Source organism: Aptenodytes forsteri, unplaced genomic scaffold (assembly GCF_000699145.1).
Source record: "Aptenodytes forsteri isolate BGI_AS27 unplaced genomic scaffold, ASM69914v1 Scaffold113, whole genome shotgun sequence".
Classification (NCBI taxonomy): domain Eukaryota; kingdom Metazoa; phylum Chordata; class Aves; order Sphenisciformes; family Spheniscidae; genus Aptenodytes; species Aptenodytes forsteri.
The window spans coordinates 758,393-783,945 of NW_008795032.1; the positions used below are offsets into that span (position 1 = coordinate 758,393).

The 25,553-nt window shown below is 50.2% G+C and overlaps 1 protein-coding gene across 3 annotated transcripts in view; it reads right to left on the reverse strand.

The window, feature by feature from the left end:
* Positions 1-25,553, reverse strand: part of CPEB1 (cytoplasmic polyadenylation element binding protein 1) — a 37,745-nt gene that overhangs the window by 11,163 nt on the left and 1,029 nt on the right. For 2 of the 3 annotated variants that reach the window (XM_009276325.1, XM_009276324.1), the window contains exon 2: positions 15,878-16,066. In XM_009276325.1, the coding sequence (XP_009274600.1) occupies positions 15,878-16,066 (189 nt within the window). Of the gene's footprint in view, positions 1-2,191; positions 2,204-15,877; positions 16,067-25,553 lie in introns of those variants that run through there. The other variant, XM_009276326.2, reaches the window with a different exon arrangement.

Below are 25,553 nucleotides of genomic sequence, written 5' to 3' on the forward strand. Positions count from 1 at the left end.
AGAAGCTGACTATGGGCAGCCAGCGACATGCCAGTCTGGCCTGCTGACAAAGGAGACGCTTCACAGTCAGTGGCGAGCACCGTCCCCGGTATGCATTCACAACAAGCCTGTCTGGTCAGGCCTTTGCCCAAGAGCCAACAGACAAGTACGCGCCAGACTGCTTCCCTCACACAGCAGCAGGTGCCAGTCTGGCCTGCTGACAAAGGAGACGCTTCACAGTCAGTGGCGAGCACCGTCCCCGGTATGCATTCACAACAAGCCTGTCTGGTCAGGCCTTTGCCCAAGAGCCAACAGACAAGTACGCGCCAGACTGCTTCCCTCACACAGCAGCAGGTTTTCCTCCCACTGAGGAGAACCAAGGCAAGCAAATTCCTCCCTACAAACAGGGCTGCCACACCCCCCCCCCCCCCTAAAAGGCAAAGACGCACCAAGGGGTCACAAAAATCCCATCCTGCTCTGTAGGTCAGCAGTGTGGGGCCAGCTGCCACCCAGAAGGAGAGGCAACGCAGGGCAGGCTCAGCCACAGGAGATCCCATGGGGGCACGACACCAGCCAGCTCTATTCAAGAGAAGCAAGTCTCAGCAAGCTGAATGTGTCCCCAAACCAAATGAAAAGGGCAAAGCATTCAGAAATGGTTTTAATTATTTAGAGGCTGCAAAACAAGGCAGCTTGCCCTGAAGCTTTCAGTTTTCAGCAAAGCAAGTTTGGGATCCAGTTGATATCCTCCAACCCCACCTGATTCCAACCAACTAGGACCACAAGGTTTTTAACCCAGATTTTCAGTAGCTCTTGTGCAGAAGAGGATTAATAATCCAAAACACCGCCCAAACTAGGTGAGTAAAAAATGCCATCATGCTCAAGTGCGCTATGGTCTGACACCAGTACCAACTCAGTGCCAGCACCAGAGAAAGCTGCTGAGCATGCCTGAAGCGAGATGCTGGGATACACCTGTCCCAAGCCACATTACTTAGTGGCATACCTGCCAGGAGCTGGCATCTCTAGCCTCACACTACAGTGAGAAACCTCAAAACACCAACAGAAACCTCAAGACAGGTACAGGTGGGTCCTTTACTTGAAGGATCTACCTCATCCCAAGGCAGAGCTAGTCTGCAGGAGCCATCAGCAACAGTCACAGCATCTTCCCGCATTTGCAGAGCCTTATCCCTGCGAGTTTCCCCAACAGAGGTGCAGACTCATTCTGGCTGTGGCACAGGACTATGAACTCATCTCTGACTGCACTTGGAAAGGGACCTCCTGCCCTTTGAATATCTGCTTAGCTCTCCCTGACAGCAGCACCTGTGCTTACACCCAACCCCGCAGCCACAGAAAAACCTCACCAGCCCAGCAGTACTTACCCTGGGCAGAGCTCGAGGAGCAGCAGCAGCCCTGCTAGCTGCTGTGGGTAGCAAGGGAAAGCTGCTGCAGATGGCTTGAGCCGGGGAGGAGACTGCTCCCTCCTAGTCACAGCACAGAGCAGGGCAGAGCATCTCCCAGCCCAGGCAAGCCGCACTACGCTGGTTTGCCGACTTCTCTGAAGCCACGTGATGTGTTTAAAAATACAGCCAGTGTATTGTTCAAGGGAGACAGCTGAATTTGTTAAACAGGCTCAAAAATCTGATTAGTCACTAAACAGTACAAGAGTCAAAGCAAAGCAGCTGATCCCATGGCCCAAGCCTCACTGCCGACAAACACTCCAGCACTGACACCCTCCTCCTCAGCCATGAAGCACAGTGGGTTTGTAACACTAGGCAGTGAGCAGCCTTGTGCTGACCTCGTGTGCGCAGTGTTTCTAGAGACCTGGAGCAGCAAACGCCATGCAGACTGCTACCAGGCAATGCTGTCCTGCACCTCATCTCCTGGTTATCAGAGATGCAGGACCAGAACTCCATTTGGGATGCATCAGCAAGGGTTCAGGGGCTCATCAGGAGCTCCCAAAGGCATTACAGGGTCCAACTGCTCTGCTCCATTTATTTCACCCTCATCTCTGCCACCACTCTGGCTTGCTATAAACGCCATGCAGATTGCTACCAGGCAATGCTGTCCTGCACCTCATCTCCTGGTTATCAGAGATGCAGGACCAGAACTCCATTTGGGATGCATCAGCAAGGGTTCAGGGGCTCATCAGGAGCTCCCAAAGGCATTACAGGGTCCAACTGCTCTGCTCCATTTATTTCACCCTCATCTCTGCCACCACTCTGGCTTGCTATAGCCACTGCTCACACATTTGCTCCCAGGATTGCTTAGCTCTCACCTCAGCTAGAAAACCAGTAAGGCCAGTAGGAGTGCATTCAAGTAGCAGGATTACTGGCCTTTAAAGGGATCTAATGTCTGGGCATCTGAGTTTCAGCACCAAGCAAAATTCTGCCGGCTACAACTGACCCACTCTTAACCTCGTGTCCTGGAAGCGCCGACATCCTGCTGTTAACGCAGATGGATTTCATCCACTCCAGAAGCTTTGACAGGTCTGCACAGGCAGCGCTCAGTTACACGCTCTGCAGGCTACACTGAGCTTGTGGGAGACCCCACATCACCCCAGTGGGTCTGACTCAGCTTCACTTGGTACCTACAGCCACTCACAGGGACATCAGGAGGAAAAGCCATGAGCCACGCTTGGTGTTTCCTCCTTTACACTTGCTTAGCGATCAGGTTGTGTCCCCTGAAGCCAGCCTTTGCAGGTAGCCTAGGAAACATCAGCATAAAAGACGAGATCTTATTTCTCACCTCCCCAACCCGAAGGCATCCTGCTCTAACCCACTGAACCCCCTCCTGGGGGATGGGGCACAAGAACCTGACAGAGGCTGCCCACCTAAAAAAAGCCCTCAAGTCATTGGGGCCACTCAATAAAACCACAGTTCTTCCAGGGAAGTTGGCCTTGTCACCCCTCCCAAGCAGACAGCTTGCAGAAGAGAAAACACATTTCCAATACACATGCAAGATGCATCAGCAATTTTTGGTGTCAAGAGCATCCCTGAAGATTCTGAAGTGAAGCAGCAAACATCAGGTAACTACTCAGACTAAGAAAAAACCTAAGCGCAAACAACTAAGTATTTTTCACATCTATGGGGGAAATTTTAACTGAAGGGTCTACGTGATTCCCATTCATCCGCTCATACACAGCAACCCTGCTGCCCAGAGCACGGCAGTTTGCAGAGAGCTTCTGGAACTTTTCATGCCTCCGCTCGGAGCTGCAGGAGAGACACATGCCAACGCTCCTTTGCAGGGGACAGCAAAAAAGGTAGCTTTTAATAGAAACTCAGCTCTGACTTTTGACTCACTGCTGCAGCTTTAATGACTGGATTCGGAGCCAGCATGCTCCATCTTTGAGCACGTCAGCCAAACGCTGACAGATTTAAGAGCTCTGTGGAGCAGTCTTGATACCAGCGTGGCACTCTTCCAGTTCACGGGCGCTCAGGCCGCTCTCTAGAGAACGAGCATTTTACAAACCGCTCTTCCTCCCTAGTTGAGCTTTCCCCTAGTAAATGCTATCAGGACAATGCTGTTGCAGTATGTCCTCTTAATTCCTGCATCATCCCGGGGCCCCTAAAGATACCAAGGGGAGCACGTGCAAGCACCTTGGACCCACACTCAAGCCAGACACTTTGCAGCAGAAGTACGCAGCTCCACTGAGCCTATGGCAGTAGTTTCACAGCATGGCTAGTTTAAACTCTTCAGGCCAACTCTGTCCTGTAGACCCCAAATCATCTTTTAAATCCTGTTACCAACTACTGAGCTACCACTTTTAACATGAATTTACCCAATCTTGAGCAGATCACTCCATCAGCACAAGCTGAAATTCACAGCATGTATCTTGGGAAAGGCACCCCAACAGCAAGATGCCCAATGGCCAACCCAACCAGCCTCAGAACAGCTTTTATTCTTCCATGTGCTGGGTAGACTTGCAATTTAAGATTTTCAGCACCTGCCAAGGACCTTGAAGCATATGGCTTTCTTCCCCACATACTATAATTTACAGCCATTTAAGAATTAGGCCTTCCTGGTAGCTTTGACCAAGCCCACTTTATAAGAGTTGTAAAGATGAGCCCTAAGGAGCCGGGCTTACCAATGCTAGCAGCTCAGGGAAGGGCTCTGGGCAAATAAACCACCTTACCACTATGCTGATGACAAATGACACTTTACTGCCTTGAATAAGACCTTAAAAAAAGAGCAGTGCTACACACAGAGCATCCACTGAATTTATTCCTGACAGCTAGAGTTGACAGAAAGCCCTGCCACCATTAAGTTGTCCTCTGAACAAGTACTTCTGCTTTAGCTTGGGTCTGCGGGAGACCACCCAGCAGAACAAAAGCTAACAGCACATTAGCAGAGCAGTGCTTGTGCTCTTTACTCCTTGGTACATCAGTTTTAGTCAAGTTATCTGGAAACTGAGTCTTGCCCAGAGCAAAAGACCTCTCACCTTACAGCTGTCCAGGTCCTTCTGCTCAAGATCTTTCCCCACACCGTAAGAACATCAGTGGAAGTTTCCCCATAGAGGAAAACAGCATTTGCCATAGGGTGACACACATCACTCAGCCTCTTCACAAGCCTGAAGGCACACGTAACTGCATGCATGCACACAAGAAACTCCCGTTGAGCTGAGCAGCATGCCAGGCCCTGGATACTTACATTACAAGCGACATCTGGTACCTGCATGCTTAATGCACAGGCAGTTTGACACCGCATTGGGCAGCGGCACCAAGTGCTAGATGAGCACATGCACCCTCTTTTTGAAGTCATGCTCTGAATACATATTTCAGCCTTTGAAAGCTCACCACAGGGCTGGAGAAAGGCTATTTAGAAGGGACCAGGACTTGTCTGAGCAGGTCTACGATGCCGAGCCCTTCAGAGGGTCACACTTGCTGGCTGGCACCACCATCAAGGTTAGACAGAGGGACATTTCAATCTCCTGAGAGGAGATACCAGAAGTTTGCCTGCTGGGAGATTACTCAGCACAGGAGGGATGGCAGACTGTCAAGACCTCCCCTTCATCCACCAGCTACTACTTATGCTGAAAGTCCACCCTTCTGCCCTGATCTCCTTGCAGAGGCGGGCACGAAGAGATCAATAGGAAAGCTTTTACCAGGAGAAGCAGGGCAGAAGTGGGTTTCAGTGCCACCACACTTCTGCTTCCACTCAGAGACACCTGCTGTGCCCAGAGGCTGCAGAGCTGTATGCACATTTGGGGCAGGGTGGCAGAGGAGGGAAGCAGCATGACAGAGGCCCTGGAGACTGAACACAGTGCAGTTTCTTTTGTCATTCATCAAATAAGCTTGTAAAGAAAAAAAGGCTGATGTCCCAAACAATAGCCTGCTGCAGTTCCAGAAAAACAGCTCGTCTGCAGTTTTTACCGCCCAGCCAGACTCTACCCTGGTGGGGTGGGAGCAGGCTGAATGTTTTAGTCAGCCAAAAAGTAGCACCTCCTACAGACACTAAGCAACTTCATGGCAAGAGAAACATTTGCATGTCTGAAAGTCAAAGGGGCACCTTAACCACCTCCTACAGCTACAGTTAACATCTCTAGTTACAGCAGTGACACAGTCAGACAGGCTGCCAGAGTGAGTTTTCCCCCTCCATCACACACAAGCACCAAGCTGCTTAAAACATGACCCACTCACCACAGGGGAAGGGGCAATCAGTACTCCAGATTAATCTTAAGTGAAGTTTTAGCACTTCACACCTGCAGCCACAGGACCTCACACTGCCTAGGAGGAGCCAGCACACCTGCAGCTGCAGCACAGGGGACATCCAAATGAACCAAGCCCAGCAGCAGCTGTGATGACACATGTGGGGCTGCAGCACACAGTACAGGAATGGGCTTTGCTTGGCACAGGGAAGGCAGATATTGGATTCCCCCCTCTATTCACACCTTAACAGGGAGCTACAGGGAACAGCCAGGCTTATAGGTGCACAAACAAACAGGGAAAAGCTGCAGCAAGAGAAGTGGCACAAAAACTTCTCCCTCTTAATTGGAGCAGCCATGTGGCAGGGCCCAGAGAGGTGGAGGCTATCTCCATCCTTAGGCCCTCAGAACTCACCTGCGCAGCACACTGGATACCTCCAGAGGTCTCATGCAGCTCAAATCCTCCTGATTTGATTATAATCCCATTACTCCAATGAAGAAAGAAGTCACTGCTGTTATGAGAAAAGCCACCTGAAGTCAGATGCACACACCCTCTCTGGAGCTGTACATCACAACAGAAGTCTCAATCACCTATGAACCAACTGCCAACTTTCAATAAAAGCAGTTCCCAGACCTGCAGATGTGATCAAACCAGCAGTAACCACCATCCAAATAGGAACTATGGCACAGCCCTTTTTGTTTCTGGACAACAAAAGAGGAACCTCTGCCCTGACAGATTCTTCATTTGGGGCGAAGAAGAACTGAGGATATTCAGGCAGCTATTTCTGGTTTGCTAAGAAGGGGGCAGGGGAATAAAAAAGGCAGCATGATCCCACAGCTGAACTACAGAATTAGAGTCAGGACACCTGAGGTCTATTCTTGGTTCTGGCACCAAGATGGTAAGTCACTTCCCTGGCATGCCCTGAAAAATGGAAACAGCAGCGGAACTAGGAACACGGAGAAGCTTATCGCATTGATGTTTGAGAGCACAGGTCCCCCCCTCCTGCACTGAGAGAGTGGGACCCAACTGACAACAAGCCTTGCTGCTTCTTGAGGCAGGGAATTTTCTACTGTGTTTCTGGGAAGGGAAAACAGATGCCCAAGGTAAATATAAAATCAGTAAAGACAGCTAAAACGCAATTCAGGATTAGAAGTGCACAGGTAATTGCATTCACTAAGCAGACTGCCACAACTGCGTTCGTCTTTAAAAAGATCAGAACATTGAAATACAGCAGGTTTTAACATGTATCAGTCCCAGAGAGATTTAAAAGCCAACATATTCAGGTCAAATTCTGCAAAACAAGCTTCAGCTTTGCAAGCCTCAAGAACAAACACTTCTATATTTAAGTACCAAACTCCTCTCAATTATTTGCTGCAACATCCAGGGTGCAAACTCTGCAGCATGTGTTACTTTATGTGCTAACAAGGATGAGACTGACTCATTTTCACTGCTCAGCTGCACCACAGTTTGTGGGGGTGTCAAGTCCATCAGGATGCCACCTTTAGGAGAAGGTATGTTCTTCAGAGGGGGAGCAGGCTGTTGGCCATACCCCTTTGGGCAAGGCAGCAGGCTGCGGTAAAGAGCAAGCTAAAAAAGACATGCTTTAGTCCCAAATGCAATCTTGTTTGAGAAATGGCACAAAAGCCTCACTAAGGCATTCAGCTGGCATAAAGCCACATATTTCATCCCTAGATTGGCACACCCAGCACCACCAGTTATGCCTGCAGGTTCCCAGTTACCTTCCAAAGGTCTGCATGCCTCAGGTACAGAATGAGAGCCTTAGGGGTTTGCTTCACCCTCCCTCTGCACTCTTGGAGGGAAAATAAGCCAGAGGGGCAAGGAGGGAAGCCGGGCATTTCTCCATGGCCATCTCAAACAGACAACGGCTGCTGCTTTGTCTGAGAGCAGCCTCTGAGCTGGCAGTAGCACAGACATCACCTGTGATTCAGCTGTTTTGCCAGCGCCTAAGGGACCACGCATAAGGCAAGCGAGCCCGGAGATGTGGATACAAGGTGCTGAGATAGAAGACGCAGCACTGGCTGGAGATGCCCTGCCCACTGCCCCTGCCCTCAGCCCGCACCCTCTGGGAGGCTGTTAATTCAGACCCACAGTGGCACCGCACAGCATCTGCGTGGTGACAGCTCAAGGACCATGGCACCTTTTGGAAGCAGATCATTTCAGAGCCAGCTCAGCAGAGGTGCCCATTTAAACAGGCCTTGTTCTGGGAACACTGAGGCAGCCCATGAATTAAGTTTCCACAGCCCCTTGGGCTATGCTACTTTTGCCACCCTCCAGCAGCTTTCCTATCCTGCTTTGAGCAGGAGGCTAGACTAGCTAACCTCAAGAGGTCCCCTCCAACCTGAATTACCCTACCACCCTAAAAAGACAACCTGTCAAGAGCGCTTCAGAGGGCCCAAAGTGCCCTCTTACAGTAGTCCCACATGCAGTCCCTGCACGAGAAGTCAGCTAGAGGGATTTCAGCTATACAGACAGGTCAAACTCTGCTGGCTCACCGGTCTTGCCCCTAGTGTCACTGCAATGACAGGTCATGCTGCAGCACCACACTACACAGCCTGTTATCAGAGCAGCAAGCTGTGCCCGGAGACAATGCAGCACCAGGGACAAACTCAAGTTTAAGGTGGGAGCAGATGCTGAACTCTGGGCCTGTCCCACCAGAGCTGGGGAAGGGTAGGAGCAGGCATCACTCCTACCTTCTGCTACAGGTAGCCCCAGTGCACTGGGAGAGCGGCTCCAAAAGCCATGTGGAAGTTCAGGCAGTTCCTCTACCCAGCTCCAAGTGGAAGCACTCAGACCTGCACACATTGTTGAGTCTGTAATGAAGACACCAAGCCAAAAACATATTCAAGGGCCTCTTCTAGAGAGCTACCATATTACCACCAATGAAGCTGCAGCAGACAAAGCCTTTCATGTCTGCTCTGCCTAGCAAGCAAGCATCCCATCTGCTGCTTAGGCATGTAGCAGTGCAAGGGTTGGAGGAAAACCTACCCACACCATCTCTCATTTCACTGGCACAATTTTGGGGATGAATCTTACCCCAGGCCAGAGCTTGCATACACCTAAAACACCCTGCCACTACTCCAGTATCAATCACAACGGGGGGGGGGAAAAAGAGACTAAGCTACTAGTTGCCTGGGGCAGCTCAGAGCCACGGAACAGCAGCTCTGATGCTCTCCTCAGAAGGAAACATGCTTGCTAAGGCCCACTTCAGGAGCTAGCCGAGAGGCATATGCTCCAGACTACAATTTGAGTCAAAAAGCTTATAGGCAAGCTCCACGAGGCCAATGCATCTGTACACACCAGCATCGCCAGGCAGTGGAGCACTAGTCAGCATGTCTACGAAGGGTGGAGATCTGCCAGCACTGGAGCATTTTCTTCACTGCATCTCCAAAGGCTTTGAGCAAGATCAGATGCTTGAGAAGTCTGTGCCTTCCTTGCACCACCACCTTGTGGGTGCAAGGTAATGGCTCATCTGCCATTACCTCCAGAGAGCATGCAGGCAGCAGCAACAGCCCCTCAGGGTTGGTCCAGAGGCTGCAATAAAACATCCTTCCCTGACAGAAGTCAAGGGGAAGGTTTTGGGTGGTGTGTGCCTGCTCCTGCAAGCCACCTCCATCCAGCACAAGACTGGAGGCTGCCCTGACCCACTTCAGTTCTAGCTGGATGCAAGCAGAGATGCTGGTTAGATTCCCATTCCAGTTACTCACCTATTTGCATCTTCTACTTTACAGCATCAGCACAAATAAAAATAAATCTGTTTAGAAGCTGCTCAAATGGAAGCTTTAAGAGGTGGATTAAGAGCAACTTCCATTAGGAACCAATTGCAAACTCAGTTTTGATACTTGTTTTACTTACTTGATACATATTTTATTCTGTTAAGCATCAAATACTGCTGCCACATGAGCAGTCTGCAGCTATTAAGTGCTCCCTGCTTTCTACTCCACAGCACAACTGGCTCTGGCCAGCAGGTGAGAAATCAGCCCATGGAGTGTGAGCAGCCCTTACTGAAACATGCTCAAGAAACAAGGGCCCATTAAGCATCCACACCAAGTGGATCCTCAGAAAAGCCCTACAGGAGCTAAGATGTCATGGGGCAAGCTTTTAGTAAGGCCGTTTCAGGTACTCCTGAAGTACAACCACCACACAGGAGGCCACGCAAGTCAAGCCAGCTCCCAGCTTTGTTCCATTGCAACATTATTATAATCAACATCCACATACAAGGCACCACCACCACGTTCATGCTTCCACTGCTAAGCCCTGAACAGTAGGCAGGCTGCTTCAGAAGGACCAGGGCTTAACACACAGCTGCTGGGAAAGCCTGTCTTCATTTCAAAGCAACAAAGGACACTGGGAACATGGGGATTCAGGACACCCCCCCCCTCAGGTCTTTGGTTACTCATTTGCCTGAGTCTGGTGCAGGCCTGAGGCCAGCAAGAGATGGTCTTGCCCCCTTGCTCCAGCACCAACAGCCAGTATGAAGGAACCTTTTACTGTTTTCCAGGCAGACTCAGGCTTAAACCTGAGTGAGGCTGCAGGTGAACTCTGAAGTGTCTCACTCAGGGTGAAGTGCCCCCTCTCCGGACCTGAAGCTCCCCCTTCACTAGGGAGCAGAAAGAGTCCTTCTTGGATACTCTGGTGGCACATAACCTAGAGTTATCCAGATGCTGAGCTCTTCCCTGTCACAATGAGCCTCTGAAACCTTCTTCTAGCACGAGAAGGATTTTCATGCAGCCGAGCAGGAATATGCAGCAGTTGAGGATTACGCTGCTGTTTGAGTTGATGCAGCTACCAGGCACACCTAGGCAGCGACTGTCTTCTGAGGCCATTTGTCCAAAACACAGCAGGTAGAAAAGCAGGGAGAGACCCAGACACACAGAGGGGCACCAGGAAGAGTGCTAGGGAGCAGGCACTCAGCACCATGCTGCAACACAGGTTAGCCTGGCAGCAAATTAAACAGCCAGGGAGAACAGTCGGAGATGTGGGGGACTTCCCTCTCCCAAATCCTCTGCCCCTCTAGGGTCTTCCTCAAGCTCTGCAGCTAAACACTCAAACCAACAACTCAAGGAAGGCCAGCAATTGCTATGTTGTGCTTATTAGCAACAACCACCCCCAGACTGATTAGCAACTCTCACTCAGGGGGGCAGTTCTCAGGTGCCTGCCACCACCTATAACAGCATTTCTGAGGACAGTCTGAAAACAGCCAGTCCCGGGGGAACAGCTTACAAGTCCCTCCTGCTGTTATTGAGAAGAAAGGCTAGGAGTCCATGACAACAATCATGCTTCCTTCTGTGCAACAGGTCTTTTCTTTCATCCTTCAGAGATAGGGTTTTGCCTTGAAGACTTCAGAGTGATTTCTACTCAGAGGCCTCAGCTATCTGCCAGGCAACACACAACAGATTGCCTGTGGTTCTAGCCTAGCAGATTTTAAGCAACTACAGATAATCAGCACATTCAAGCTTATTGCAGAAAGAAGTTGCTGTGCACTGGGAAGCAGGAGAACCAAGGGCTGGAAAGATCCAGCAGCACTTCCCTACCACAGGCCATTTCCCAAGCACCAGAGCAACTGGAGCTGTAAGCTTGCAGGCTAGAGAATGAGACAGCAGCAGCTGCTCCAGAGAGGGCATGGATGAGGCTGGAGCTGCAGTCTCAAGAGCAGATCCAAGGAAAAGCTCAAATCTGTTGCTGCACTGGCAGCTTTAGGGTCACACGCCAAGCAGAGAGGCAGATACAGCAAGGTGGTCCATCCAACACCATCAGGAAGAGCTCACCGAGAGGCAGATGTCCTCTCTGCAAGAAGAGCCGATCCTCCTGAAAACGCCCTTGCAGGTTAGCATCACAAACTTAGTGTTAACAGACTGGTTTTAGGATGATTTCCCAGGGGGGCAAGTCTGCCTGTCCCACATAGGGTTAGCCTCCGCTTCCCAATGTAGGACAGGACAGACCAGCCAGACCAAGCAGCTGGCATACAGGCTAAAAACCAGCCAGGGAGACCCAAAATCCACACAGGGATCTACTTGTGTACTGCTGTCACCCGTTCTCTAGGTAAAAATTGGATCGAGACCCCATTTGCTTGTGCTCCTTGAGGAATAGGGCAGAGAAGGTAAAGGATACCATCAAGGGCAGTCCCATCTCACTGCTTCTTAACCTCTCCTTGCCTCTGCAGAGCAATGAACTTGAAGGTCTTGACACAGGCACCTGCCTACTATACTTCCTTTAAAGAAGGGGAAATGCTGCCTCAAGAAATACAGCTGGGGATGGCAGGACTGGAAGTGTTCAAGGCCAGTTTCCTGCAAAAGCCCCTCCCCAGGCCACAGAGCAGGTTTCTGGGACTTGCTGAAGTATTTCCAGCCTGACAGATCTAGTGGCAGTAGCGGGTTTAAGATGCCTTTCCTGCTATGAGACAGCAGTTCAATCCTACAGCCAATAAATGCAGGCAGCTCGAGCCTGCAGCAGCTGCTGCCTCCCAGAGAGGGTCTCTCCAGACATCAGCTTCGGGGACAGGCAATGCATCTGGCATGCTCTCAAGGGCTAAGCACACATCCTCAGTGCATTAGGGCACTGGACCCAGAAGGAAAACTTGTTACAAATAACCTTGTCTGGGTGCAAGGGGTTCAGCAGCCCTTCAGGAAGGGGGATGTAGGCAGGATTGGAGTATATAAGCCAGCCCCGCTGCTCTCTGGCCTCCTCCAGCACAGCCCTGGCAGGCGCCTGATCCCACTGCACCAGGCTGCGCTGTGACACCACCCCGAGCACAAGGTGACACCAGAAGGGTTTGCAGCCAAAGGTCCTTCCCAGGCTGAGAGCGCTCCATGCTGGCATGGACTATGCAGACAGGAGAGGAGGCCCCAGCTCATCAGTACTCAAGCACAAGCACTGCAGGGGACCACATCAGCAATATTTTTAGCTTGATTGTTAGGGGTTTTGTTTTTTGGTTTTTTTTTTTTTGCATTTCCACCCTTCCAGCCACCTCCCCATGGGTCCGCGCAGCTGAGTCACTGCTGGAACCTTCCAAACGCTTGGGCGCCAGCGGCACAACAGCTCTGCTTGGCAGCACCATCCCTCCCCAGCCCCTAGAGACAGCCCAGCACTGATGCAGCCTCACCTGCTCTCAGGACACCCTGATAGAGACCCCAGCCCTCAGGGCTAGGCCAGCTGCAGCCTCCCAGGCCTCAGCACTGGGCATCAGGAGCACCTGGACAGAGTAGCATCCTCTCCACATCCTCCCTCTTTCCTTCACAGCACAGCCAGGCCACCTGGAAGCATTGGCATCTACTGAACTCCTCAGATCCATACAGCTTTCAGACAGAGGAACACTCCTCTGCCACCCAGAGTTTTTCCACAGCCTTTCAGAAGATGCTCCTGAACTACAAGATCTCCCCTCCCAAGGAGCTCCATGTTGCCACTCCAGGGCCCTCAGAGGAGAAAAAGATGAGGCTCTGCAGACATGGGAGGGGTGGGCAGGCTGAAGCAATACAACAGCTGTGCACAGGTATCAGCCTTTCACTTCTCTCCAGCATCCCCGCAGCTCTTGGAGCAGGAGAGCAACAGCAGCCCAGGCCAAGGAGCACTCCTGGCCCAGCTGCCACACCTGGGAAGGGAGAGTAGGATTGAGAGGGAGAATGTGGTCTCAGGACCACAACACCCCCAGCTATATAGACCTAGACCCTGTGCACAGCCTCTGCAGGCCAGAGGCTCCTCTGTGGAAGCAGCACAGCTGCATTTGGGCTGGTTTTACACCCCAGCCATGCCCCCCTTGTGTACCAAAGGGAATACCGGGAGTGAGAAGTGAGGAAACAGGCCTCTCCAGACAGTATTGCATGCCATCTTCCAGCAGCTGTTACCACAAGTTGTCACAAACACCCACCAGGTGCAGATCACCCAAGCCCAGGGCAGTGCCCAGTTAGATCCTTCCTACTGCTCTTCCCAGGCCTCTGCAGCAGGCAGGAGCCCCAGCACAATGCACTGCAGTCAGCGGGGGCACCTGACACCAGATACAGCCTCTGCAAGCAGGGAGGTCACTGGAGCATCTTCAAATCACCTCCAAATGATTCTCCCTCCTGAAAGCAGAAGGCCTTACACCCTTGACAGTGAACCCCCCCCCTTCCATGGTCCACTCGGCCCTACTGCCCAACCCGCGAGGTGCAAAGCCTGCCACAGGCTTGTGCAAGCGCTGCTCGCCTGCCTGCCAGAGCGCTGCAGAGACATCCGCACCTCTGCCAAGACAGCCTGGCAGGAAGCCGGCCAAGAGAACACTGGAGACGGCTACAGCAGATCAGGTGGGGCTGGGACATCCGCACAGAGCAGCCGCCTTGGTGTGCGACAGCCCTTGTTCTGCAGCACCATTGTGCACCAAGCCCCAGGTGTTGTGGTTGTTAGCAGCAGCAGAACTGTTCAGCATGGATGTTGCCTGCTTTAAGTGTGCTCTTTACATTAAAGATCCTGTAACACAGGTTCAGTGCCCCATAGTCTGCTAGCAACCATAAGGGGCTCTATGCACAGCTCCAAGACACCTGTCCAGCTCACTGCACACTAATAACTTTCATTTCTCCCTCCTCCTTCAAGGTTTCAGCTGGCAATGAAAGGAGGACAGATACCAAGTGTGTGGTATTCCCTGGTTCATTAGGGGAAACCCATAGGACCATGTGCTGGAGCAGAGCAAGGCTTAATAAAGCTACTGCAACCTGACTGCAAGCAGACCCTAAAGTGCCTGTGCTAGGGCCCACATGCAAGCCTGCACACTAAGTCTTGTGGAAATTAGATGTAGAAACTCGAGTGAGCTGTACTGATGAAGCTGTCATTTCAAACTCCACTACCCCACAAGTGGTTTTTTTTTCCCCCCCTACAACCCATGCAGCAGCATTCAGGGCTGTGTCCCAGAAGCTCTTCCTATCCTGAGGACAGCACCCCCTGGACATCAGACATGGTCGACAGCACCCCCTTGCCCCCCCCCCCATCTACATGGGCAAATCACACAGCTTCTGGGGTGGCCTGGGCAATCTACATTCCTGTCAGCACCAACTTTATGCCTGGGGCCTCCTGTGTCACCCAAGTCTGCACAGAGATGCACTACCCTTTTAACAAAGCAGCAGCGTGCTGCTATAAAGGGATGAGTTTCTGTAGCAACCAGGCTGAACTTGTACAAACTCTGCCAAAGCACTAGATCTTTCCATGGACTGATACTTGAACGAACACACCACCATTTGTGAAACTGGTTTTTACAGCCCTTAAAGGCTGGGAAATGAACCCTTCCCTCTGTTTTACCCCCCTGCCCCGTCACCAGGCCAAGGAGATGCATTAAGTTTGCGCATGCAGCACCCCTTTCTCCTCCTGCGATTTTACAGAGAAGGCTGGTGCCTCTGGAAGAGCTAACTGAACCTGAGTCACTCTGGGGGAAGCACCCAGCACCCCAAACACTCCCCATGCAATCCCAGATGCAAAACCAGACTGGAGAGGATTGAGGGGGAAGGGCAAGCCAGCCAGCAGCGCGTGGCTGCAAGCCCACACCCTGCCGATCACGTAGGTTTGCGCTGGACCAAAAGAGTTAAACCAAGAAGCCATTCCACTGCATCTCCTCCAGCCCACTGCTAGGAACAGACCGCTATTTCTAGTTGAACATGGGAGTGGAGAAGGATCCCTCCAAGTCTTCCACCCAGCCTGCGAGCTGCCAGCTGAAGTTGTTAGTCAGGTGCCAGCTGCACCTACCACACCCCACAGGCAGAGTTTGGCAGGCAACACTGCCATAGCATAGGAGCAAGTGGTGCTGCCTGGACTCTCGCGGTCAGGCAGGGGGGTCCCTCTGCAAGCATGCACACCCCTGCCTGCACAGCTACCTGCCACCAGGGATTTTCTCAGGCTGCCGGAGTGAAGTTCAGCCTCACTCCCACCCAGCATGTTCAGCCTCCTGACACCACACCCCCCACCCACTCCCTCCAAACACAGGGAGAGGATTTCTCCTCTTCTCTCAGCGAGGTTATTCCTCCACCAGTGTTACAGCACCAAGCAAAACATAAGCCTGGGCACTTCTTGTCTGCAATGAACTGACAGCAGAGCAGAGGGGGCTGTGGCACAGCCAGCCACAGCCTCCCCAACTAAACTGCCACATTACACAAGCATTACAGGTTGAGAAGCCCCCATCAGTAACTGCCAGCACACCGTTACACAAGCAAATTGCGCCACATTAGCTTTAAAATGGCCAAAAATAAAAGGAATCCAACAACTGTTGCTGCGTGTGTCAGACTCACCGGACTGTGTGCTGGTTTGTGCTGCAGCATCAGAGTCCTGGGTGCTCCAGGGTCTGTCCCACCCTGTCAGGTTGAGGGACTGCAGGCCAAGGCACAGATCGTTGGTGTCTGGGAGGCCACGGGAAGACTCTTGCGTGGATGTGGGGAAAAGCATCCTGCTTGCCACTGCTTCTTCAGAGTCCTGGAAGTCTGCTCAGATTGAGAACAAACAGAAGCTTGAGAGTTCAGGGCTGCTTTTTTCTTTTTAAAGAAGGAGTTTTCTGAAGCGTTAAGCCCTGAGCCAGGTCTTGTGCTGCTCTGAAGCCACAGCTTCTGCAACTAGCAGTTGTACCCCAAAAGGGAGGGCTACCATATGTCCGGAAACCAGCCCCCCACCCCCCTCAGCCCCTCCACCTTCCTATCCCGTCTGCATTACTGACTGGGTCAGCATGTGACCAGGCTGCTGATGCTTACTGTGCTGACAGTGACGTCACTCAGCCATGCAAGAAAACTGCATCAGCTCTTATAAAATAAAGGTAAGAAGAAAGGATAAGATTTCCCCCAAAAGACAAGACGGCAGGCAGGAGAGGTGCAGCTCCAGTAAATCAAGGGAGGCAGGCAGCACAAAAGCAGGGCTCCACAATACGGCACAGCAGACGACAGGCTCAAGGCAGCAATCCCCCCAGCAACGACGATAGCAGCAGCGACAGAGCAGACAGTTTTAGTGCTACCCAGCTCTCCTGTCCCCGCCTCCCTCCACCCACAAAACCCAAAAACACTTTAGTCCTGGACAGACTCCAGCTGCTGGCTCCAATTCAGAGCCCAATGCAAAGCTTCGCAATTCTGCTAGCATAATCTCTTTGGTTCAACTTGGCCACTGTGCCTCACTGACTCTGCGTTGTTTACCACTGAGTAACAAGGATAACCTTCACCCCCCCACACTACCCGGAGAGAAGCCCATTATTCTGGGTCCAGCCCGAGCGGGCACATCACGCTGGTACAGGGAGAAGAGGACCGGCCAGAGCACAGGACCCATTTCACATCAGGAATTTTTCATGGCCTGTTTACCTTCTGCCTGCCTTGTCCCCCCTCTCCCCACCTTTCCCAGCCCTCCCCTCCCCTGCGGGGTGTTCACAAGCCTACAGTACTGGAGACACCAGATTCTTGCCTCGGTTTAAGTCTGTGCCAACAGCCTAAGGAAACACAGCAGGTTCATAGTCTGAGAATTCCAGTTTAATGCAGGGATCTGGGGGCTGATGAAACCACAAGATGCTCAGCTGTGTTACCCAAAATCTGAGTCAGAGGGCATTTATAAGCCAGCTACCAAGCAGCAGCAGCTGTCTCCTCCTCTTCCCCCTGCCCCCACACCCTCCCACTGTGCCATCAGATGTACACCTCGGCACACAACACTCCCAGCTCTTCAGCGGGGCGCTGCAGTGACTCCAGCCTGTCACGTTATCCCTCATGTGCAGCCCCAGCCATCCCAGACAGCCTGACAGCATTCCTGGCCTCCTTTTCCACACCCACATCCCATGCCACTCGTTTGCCTGTGACATAGCAAAGCCCAGGCAAGGCCCCACCATCAGCTGGGTACCACACATGAGAGACAGGCCACTGCCACCACCAGAGGTGGGACCCTCACCTTCACCCCACAGCAATTTGAGGAGCACCAACATTCCCAGATCACAGCAAGGGGGCTGAAACACTGTGGTTGGGATGAGACCAGCTAAAGCCATACCTGCTGGCAACATGCCGCCTTCCACCTTCCCAGCTACAGCCTCCTCCACAGTACTTCACCAGGATAGCACCCACCAGGTTTTTTTTTTTTCTACTCCCCTAGTAGTTCTAGTACAAGCTGTAGTGCCAATTCAGTCACATTACTATCAAGCACCTGTAACAGCATTGAATATTCCTCCAAAAGCATCATGCTGCATCTTCAGCAGGGTATTTCACTGCATTAATTCTTCCAGTATAGTTTTCAGATTGCTTGTTTTGGACAGGCCCTAAAAACATTTATAATGCAGCTGTAGGGAGGAGAGGATAAAGGCACACTGCTCAGACAACTCAGTTCCCACAGCAACCATAACTTGCCCATATGAATATGTAACATTTCTGCATTTATGAAAATGCAGAAGTGCTGTGCTCTAGCCCAGATCCCTGGCAGTAGGAGACTACCTTCCCTCTGGGGACCAGGATCTTCCTAGGTTTTATGCCATCTTCAAGATTAATTCCCACCCAGCTTCAACTTCTGGGAAGCATGGACACAGTATCATTAGACAGTAGAACTTGAACCCCACCTAGATCTAACATCTTGGATGAGAACCACCACTGAAGAAATAAGGAAAATAGGGAACAAATTCATCAGCGACAAGAAGCACTCACTCCACAGCATCCAGCCACATTTTCCCTAGCTATCTACATTTTTCAGGAAATAAGCTGTTTTGTTTAATTGAACCCAATCAGATTCAAGTTTGAGATCTATATTTCCCTCTGATGACTTCAATCTACATTAAAGACAAGCTCCCTGCAATTCAGTTACAGGTATAACTGCTGAAGCACAGAGTAGAATTTGCTTAGGTAACTAGCATTTTTTAATTAGACCTTTTGCCATCCAAAGCAAATAGCCAGCACAAGCCTGCTTCCCCTTTAACATTCCCAGTCACACTGGAAGATGGATATGGGTCATCAAGGAAAAACACCAACTTAAAAAAATAGAATTTAAATGGATTTCTAGAATAGTTATTTTCAAATTCAGAGCCTGAAAATTTGTTACAAAGCAATCAATTGTTGATGGCAGACAAAACTAATAGGATACTGGGGCAGGAAGAATTAATTTCCTACAAAAATTCAGTCTAAAGAGTCATAACCTCAAGTTATTCATAAGCAAATGTCTACCAAATATTAAATAATTTCGCTTTGCAACCTGACACAGCCCAATCCAGCCCAAATGCTTTGCTGCAGACTTTTCCAAGCCCCAAGAACCAGTGTGAGTCTTTCCAACCTGGATTTTTCCCTGGAGTTGCCACTGGAAGCCAACCATCCTGGCAGAGGGAGCTGCGCTGCACTGGGCTCATGCCCGAGCATCTGGGAGAGACTGAGCTCCCGCCTCCCGAGCTGGTTAGGTTTGATTTCAACAGCATCATGAGAAGCAAGTCCTTAGTAAAACGCTCCTGTGCGAGTCTTGGAGCAGGCGGCTCTCCTGGATGACATCCTCCTGTCTGTCCAGGAGATCCCTGGAGCCAGGGCACACCACAGCACAGGCTGGACAGCTTTCCACACCACCACCCAGATGGAAAGCTGCATTTTTCAGACTTCAAATGTTAGCATCACATTTAAGATATTTCAAAGGCTTCTTGAAGGTGAGCATCTCCACACAGTTCAGCTCTTGACCTGCAGTTAAGCTCTACCAGCCCAGTTGGCTTATGCAAGCTGCAGCCCCAGCCACTCGTCCCCACCCCAACGCTCCCTCCCCACTTACACCAGTTTAGGCAGATGAGTTTCCACACAGGAAGCTGGGTTGGGGAGCTGATCCGATTAAAACCAAGCCACCAGGAGTTAGTTTTAGCCTAGCTCATTCCCCTGATCTGGTATGCAGTGTGGCTGCACCGACCAGGCATTTGAAACAGGAAAATATTTAGAAAATTACAGCCTAAGCCTGCGTGGAGAGGACAAGCAAGGACTGGCACCACAGGCTGTGACCCACAGGCAGTTTGTGGCAGGTAGGTTAAGGTAGCATGGGGAGAGCTGAGCATGACTCAGTCCCTGTCCTGCAGCAGCAGCATCCCTCTGTGCCAGACTTAGTCTTGAAAGGTAACACGTCATCCAAGCACAAACACAATCAGATGTTTGAGCCTTCCAGACCTAGGCCACTTGAAAAGCCAGCTAAAAAACCAGCAAATGGGTTTTAGCTTGAAAACTGAGAAAATCCAGAGAAAGAAGGCAACAGAATGATTAAGCAAACATGAACCAAACAAGCTAGATCCCTCTTACCACCTCTGTGGCCATGAAGAGGCCTCCCTTTGCTCCCGCATGCTAATTTCTAGCAGAACCTGAGTACGGAGGAAGTCCCTCCACAAACGAGGCCCCAAGCGTACAGAGCAGGGGAAGGATAAGCACAACTCAGCTGTAAGCTCTGTTCACTGACAAAACCAGACTCACCTTTGTGTGCAGCAACCTTGTGGACTAGAGCTCTGACCAAGGCTGAACTTCCAAACCAAATCCAGAGAAGCAAGAGGCAAGGCGAGCATTTCTGCAGCCTTCAGATCATAAATGGGAAGGCAGCTCACAGCAGAAGCATTGTTTTACCTTTCATACCTCTTTGCACCTCCAGTTGTAAAGGCTGGGAATTGCATCCCTGAAAATTAAGCTTCAAGTATGTTTTGCACAGAAGACGAATCTCAAGCGCAAGCTTTTAGGAGATGAGCCAATTGTATTCCTAATGTACACTGGGGATCATCAGGGGCTTAGGAGAGCTCTTGTTAGGCATAAACCTACTAGTTACAAGAGGTTTTCTTGATACACAACTAAGCATCTTCCCTGTAATCTGAAAAATTCCTCAGGTAGACATTTGCTGCTGCATGACCTGTTTCACAGCCAGATGAAGGAGTCTACCTTATTCCTGTAACCACAAACACTTGGAACAGCTGACAAGCAACTATTTGAGAAACTAAGGAAGAGGGCACTGCAACTTCGCCTCACTGCTCTACCTACCTCTTCCAAGAGTGAGAGACTGCCACAGGATTACTGCACCAAAAGCTGAACGACAGAGCACAGCACATCTGGAAACCCACAGGAAACCTGCTGGATCTTCAGCAACACTATCCAATTTGTGACCACTGCAGAGTGCAACAGCTCTAGGCCAAGTCCCTGCTCTCTACAGAACACGACACCTTAATCTGCTTCCATTTGAAGATCTGATGAAGAAACCCATTTACTAGAGCTACTTTCCAGTACAAAACTGCATTGTGCCCAAGTAAGCAAAGACCTGTTAATGTGACACTTGAAATACAAAGGCCAAAACCTAAGGCAGTAGGTGTGCACCTCTTTTGGGGCACAGGTGTTGAATTTCACTATTCTGGATGTGTGTACCAGACAGCATTAATTTGAGGCAAGCAGAATGGTTCTCAGCTGCCAGGTGAGCTCCTGCTAACAGCCTTACTCTGCCTCAGGCACCCTGTTAACCCCATGAACTCCAGGCAAGCAGCACCACATTTTGGGTCTCTGCATCTACCACATTTTGTCCCTGCATCCAAGACCACACACATCAGGTCAGCCGCATCCAGCGAGGTCTGGCATGTTTCCTCATGGCTGCGGGGCAGTGAAAAACAGAGGAATTTACATTATAGTACCAGAGAGGACTTTCTGGGTGGCTAAACAAGTGATAGATCATTAATTGACTGCGATTGAGAGCAAACAGGAAGCCGATTTAGTCATCAGCTGGTCTGGGTTTGCATTTGTCCTTCAGTTTTCCTTAAATAAAGGAGCCACTGAGAATCATTAGGACCTGATGGGCCACAACTAACAGCCTTTACACTGAACTTGGCACCTTAAGCCACTCCCATACACAGGAAGTCATTTAAGCATCTCCCATTTCTTCACACAATGGACTGTCAACTTATAGCAAAATAATGGCTGCTTTGTCTCAGTTAAACGAGCAGAGCTTAATGAAAGGGAAATCAATGCTGCTGGGACATTTGGGGTACCTACAATCCTTTTAAATCCATTTGTTTTAAGCCAGCATTGCCTTCAGTTGAAGCCAGGCAGCTTAGCCAGGTGAGTAAATGGGTGAAGGCTGAAGAGGGGGCTTTACTCACTGTTCTACTTAAGCTGGAAGTTGTGCCTACATTACAGGATGATGATTTCAAAAGCTGGTTTAGTTTTTTGTTTTTTAAACCAAATCTGGTAGCAGCATCTTCCACCCAGCAATACCCAGCTTTAAAGCCTAGCAGGTGGTTTGCTTGCTACCTTAAGAAACTGGCTTTGCTCACATTCTTATTCAGACCAGTGATGAACATGCAGATCAGCTTTAAATTTGGGAGAGGAGAACCACATTCCTGTGAAGCAGTTGCCCAAGGACAGGCTGCACTCCAGCAGCCCTGGCAGGAGTTGAGCTGGTGGAAGATGTTGACCCCTGCCTCTATCAAGGCCACATTTTCTCTCCCATCTCCAACACCACACTAAAAGCCACTAAAGGTTAACATCTGCACTACACAACCTTGCTGAAGAAGTTTTGCCTTTCTTCGGGGAAGACTGAATCAGCCTGAAAGGCAAGTGTTTTGAAGCACCACACAATCCTGTCCCAGAAGCTACCAGACAGGTTCTACAATTACAGCTTTCACCACACTGCTTGCACTGTACCCTTCAGTTTGGGCTAGCAACCTAAGCCTAGGCTTGGGGAACTCCTGGAGCAAGCACCCATGAACCACTGCGGTGGTAGTCAGGCTGGGCCTGACAACTCAGATTATTTTGACAAGGCAACTAAGTTCACCGAGGATTATCATTAACTGCAAACTGATCTTTATAGAGATTTAACATTAGGTACGGCAAGCTAAATCTCCAGTGGCAGTCCCTTCTGCCACGCAGCTCTGCCCAAATCTGGATAACCCTCCAACTGTCAGATACAGGACTGCTGAATAAGCTTGTTCCCTCACATTGCTCAGACTGCTGCTGTACTGATCTCTTCTCAGCACCATCTTACTGCGCACCTCATCACTCCGAGTAAGGTGCCTCCACACGTGTTTTCCCAATAGCATTAGTGAAAGGTCACAAACTTCTGCTGTCCCTTCTCCACCACATGTAATCCTCTTAATGCTGAAAGGGGCTTCTTACACCCAAGTCCAATCCAGGATAAATTTAGTTTGACCTGAGGAAGACAACTGAAAAGCTTGAGGGACCATGAATAGTTTAATGTACAAGTATTTTCCCGCTGGAATAAAATCTCTTCCCCAAGCCCCCCAACCAAAAGAGTTTAAGTTGTAAAAGACAGTCCTTTCACCTGTTAGAGCTACTACATTAAGGGTTGATCTCCAGGCTCATTAAGACTGCCCAAGCTACAAGTTTCCTGATAATATAGCCTAACTACAATACAAGAGTTGTTCCTGCACCAAATAAAGGCACCAGGGGCTCATGAATTCTTCAGAAGTGATTTAACTTGGAGCAGTGACAAGACACCACATGAGATCAAGGGTCTCTCTGCTCTGTTGGTCACCTACCTGGAAGCCAGGCTCACCGAAGGCAAGGCACTGATCCTGCAGAGCCTCATCTTGTTCACTCAAAGGCATGGCAAACAGCTCCAACAGCCTGCTTCAGGCTCCTGTTAGAGCACTACATTAAGGGTTGATCTCCAGGCTCATTAAGACTGCCCAAGCTACAAGTTTCCTGATAATATAGCCTAACTACAATACAAGAGTTGTTCCTGCACCAAATAAAGGCACCAGGGGCTCATGAATTCTTCAGAAGTGATTTAACTTGGAGCAGTGACAAGACACCACATGAGATCAAGGGTCTCTCTGCTCTGTTGGTCACCTACCTGGAAGCCAGGCTCACCGAAGGCAAGGCACTGATCCTGCAGAGCCTCATCTTGTTCACTCAAAGGCATGGCAAACAGCTCCAACAGCCTGCTTCAGGCTCTGAACTGTTCACCCAGTGCAGGGGGCAGTTAGCAGCATTATATTCTGAATTTTAGCAATCAGCTGTTCAGCCTTACAGCCATCAGGTATGAATTTCTGCAAGAGACTGCCACAACCTAGGCCAGGGTCCAAGGGCCAAAGCACCTCCCCATTTGCAGATCACAGTGTCCTAGGATTCACATCCTTGCTGACAGTGCCAACTTTTTCATGGAGAAGATGCTCATTAGCCACACATTAAACAGAAGCAGCTCATGCACTTTTCTGGTCCAGAGACAGAAGGAAGCTTGCAGAACTGCTACATTCAGGCCCTCATTACCTACCAAGAGGTCCTGACTGACACTAACGAAACAAGGCTGGAACTGCAAGTAGACTAATAACTCTGAGCTGCCAATGCACTGGCAGATGCTGACTCATCCACACATTTACAGCTGATAACTGCTGGCCTGGCCCAGGTAGCTCAGGTCAGACTCTATTATCAGTTTCTTGCACAGCCCAGAGGCACCTTCTGAAAGAGAACACACTCCCATTAGCCTAAAGGGTGAGGGCACCCAAGGCAGCCACTTTGTAGCCCTGCCTCAGCAGTGCCCAGGATCCTTTGGGAAGTGAGCAAGTCTTTTTCCTCATGCCATCACAAGCATTTGTGCCACTGCACAAGGGACTTGATATAAGCTAAAAGCCTCCTGTCAGGTTACCCAGCGCTGAGCAGGGCCCCCACCCTGGTTCCCACACCACACAAATGGCTGTGCCAGCAGCCAGCTCCTACTTTGAGACTGGCCTCAGCTGCTACATCAGGAACAAGAAAAGCTGCTTAGGATGTCCCAAAAAGCACAACTTTGGTTGCCCTGCAGCAGAAGTAATGTTTGCTAGAGGAAGGTTCCCTTTTTTACATGCAAGTCCCACCATATTTGTCCTACAAGAGGTCTTCCATAGAAGTTACTCAGCAATAGCCTGAAACACAAGCAGAGTTTAACACCACCGAAGGGAAATTCACCCAGTTTCTAATCAAGGCACCACCTCTCAGCAGCTCCACACCAGGCAAGAGCCCCTGCCCCAGACATCCGTAAGAAATACCACAGCAACTGACAGACCAAGCAGAGATTTACATGCAGCAGGTCAGTAAGCAGGTTCATTGCATTGCCAGGTGAATACCCCAGTCCCTCAGAGGAGAGCTTTAGAAGCCTAGAAGACAGTACTGCAAATTAGAATTGATGTGCCAGCTCTAAGCCCAGAACTAACCCACACCTTCACAGGATGAATCTGCTCTTGTGGGCAGGGATAGTTCCTTTATCAACCAGGTTAACTTTGGCAAGTAAGCTGAAAATTAGGAAACATTTCCACTCCAAATTATAAATGGAATATGAAGGACTATAGCTGTCAACAAGGCAGCCAGAAACAACTCTTTCATGAACTCATGGTAAGGAGATAAAGGAAAATACTTATGTTTATTTCTCCCTTATGCTTCCAGTGCATCAAGATCAGATACAACACTATCACTGTGCCAAGGGACAAAAATGTCTAAACAGCTCAGTACAACAGCAAATCTCTAAAAATGCACCACTAACCACACCACTGACCTGAATTAGTTAATATTCACTACTCAACTGCTCAGGAGTAGCCAGCGTATCCTCCAACACAGTTTTACTAGGCACGTTTCAAGCAATGCTGGCTATAGATCCGTACCTCGAAGCAAACAATTCAATTCCTCTGGTATTTCTGCAGCGCCAGCACAGGATCACATGGCCAGATCAGCCCCTGGTCCACAGTGCTAAGCCCTTCAAATACCCGGGAGATTAAGGTGCACCGGAAGTCATCCGGTAGCAGTCATTTTGCTAGTCCAGAACAAAGTTGCACTGCACAAGCATCAAACAGACCCACAGGATGCCCAGACACATTAAAACTCATCAGATTATCCATGAACACAAGACAACCCTGTCTCCAAGTGACTGCAGAGAAAGCTTCTCTGCCTACAGCAGCCTGCAAGGTCACCAGCTGGTGAGGTTTTTCCCTTTACTTCCCACTTTGTTTTGGGACAAGTCCAGAGGGTCAGTTTGTTTCCAATAATGGCCAAA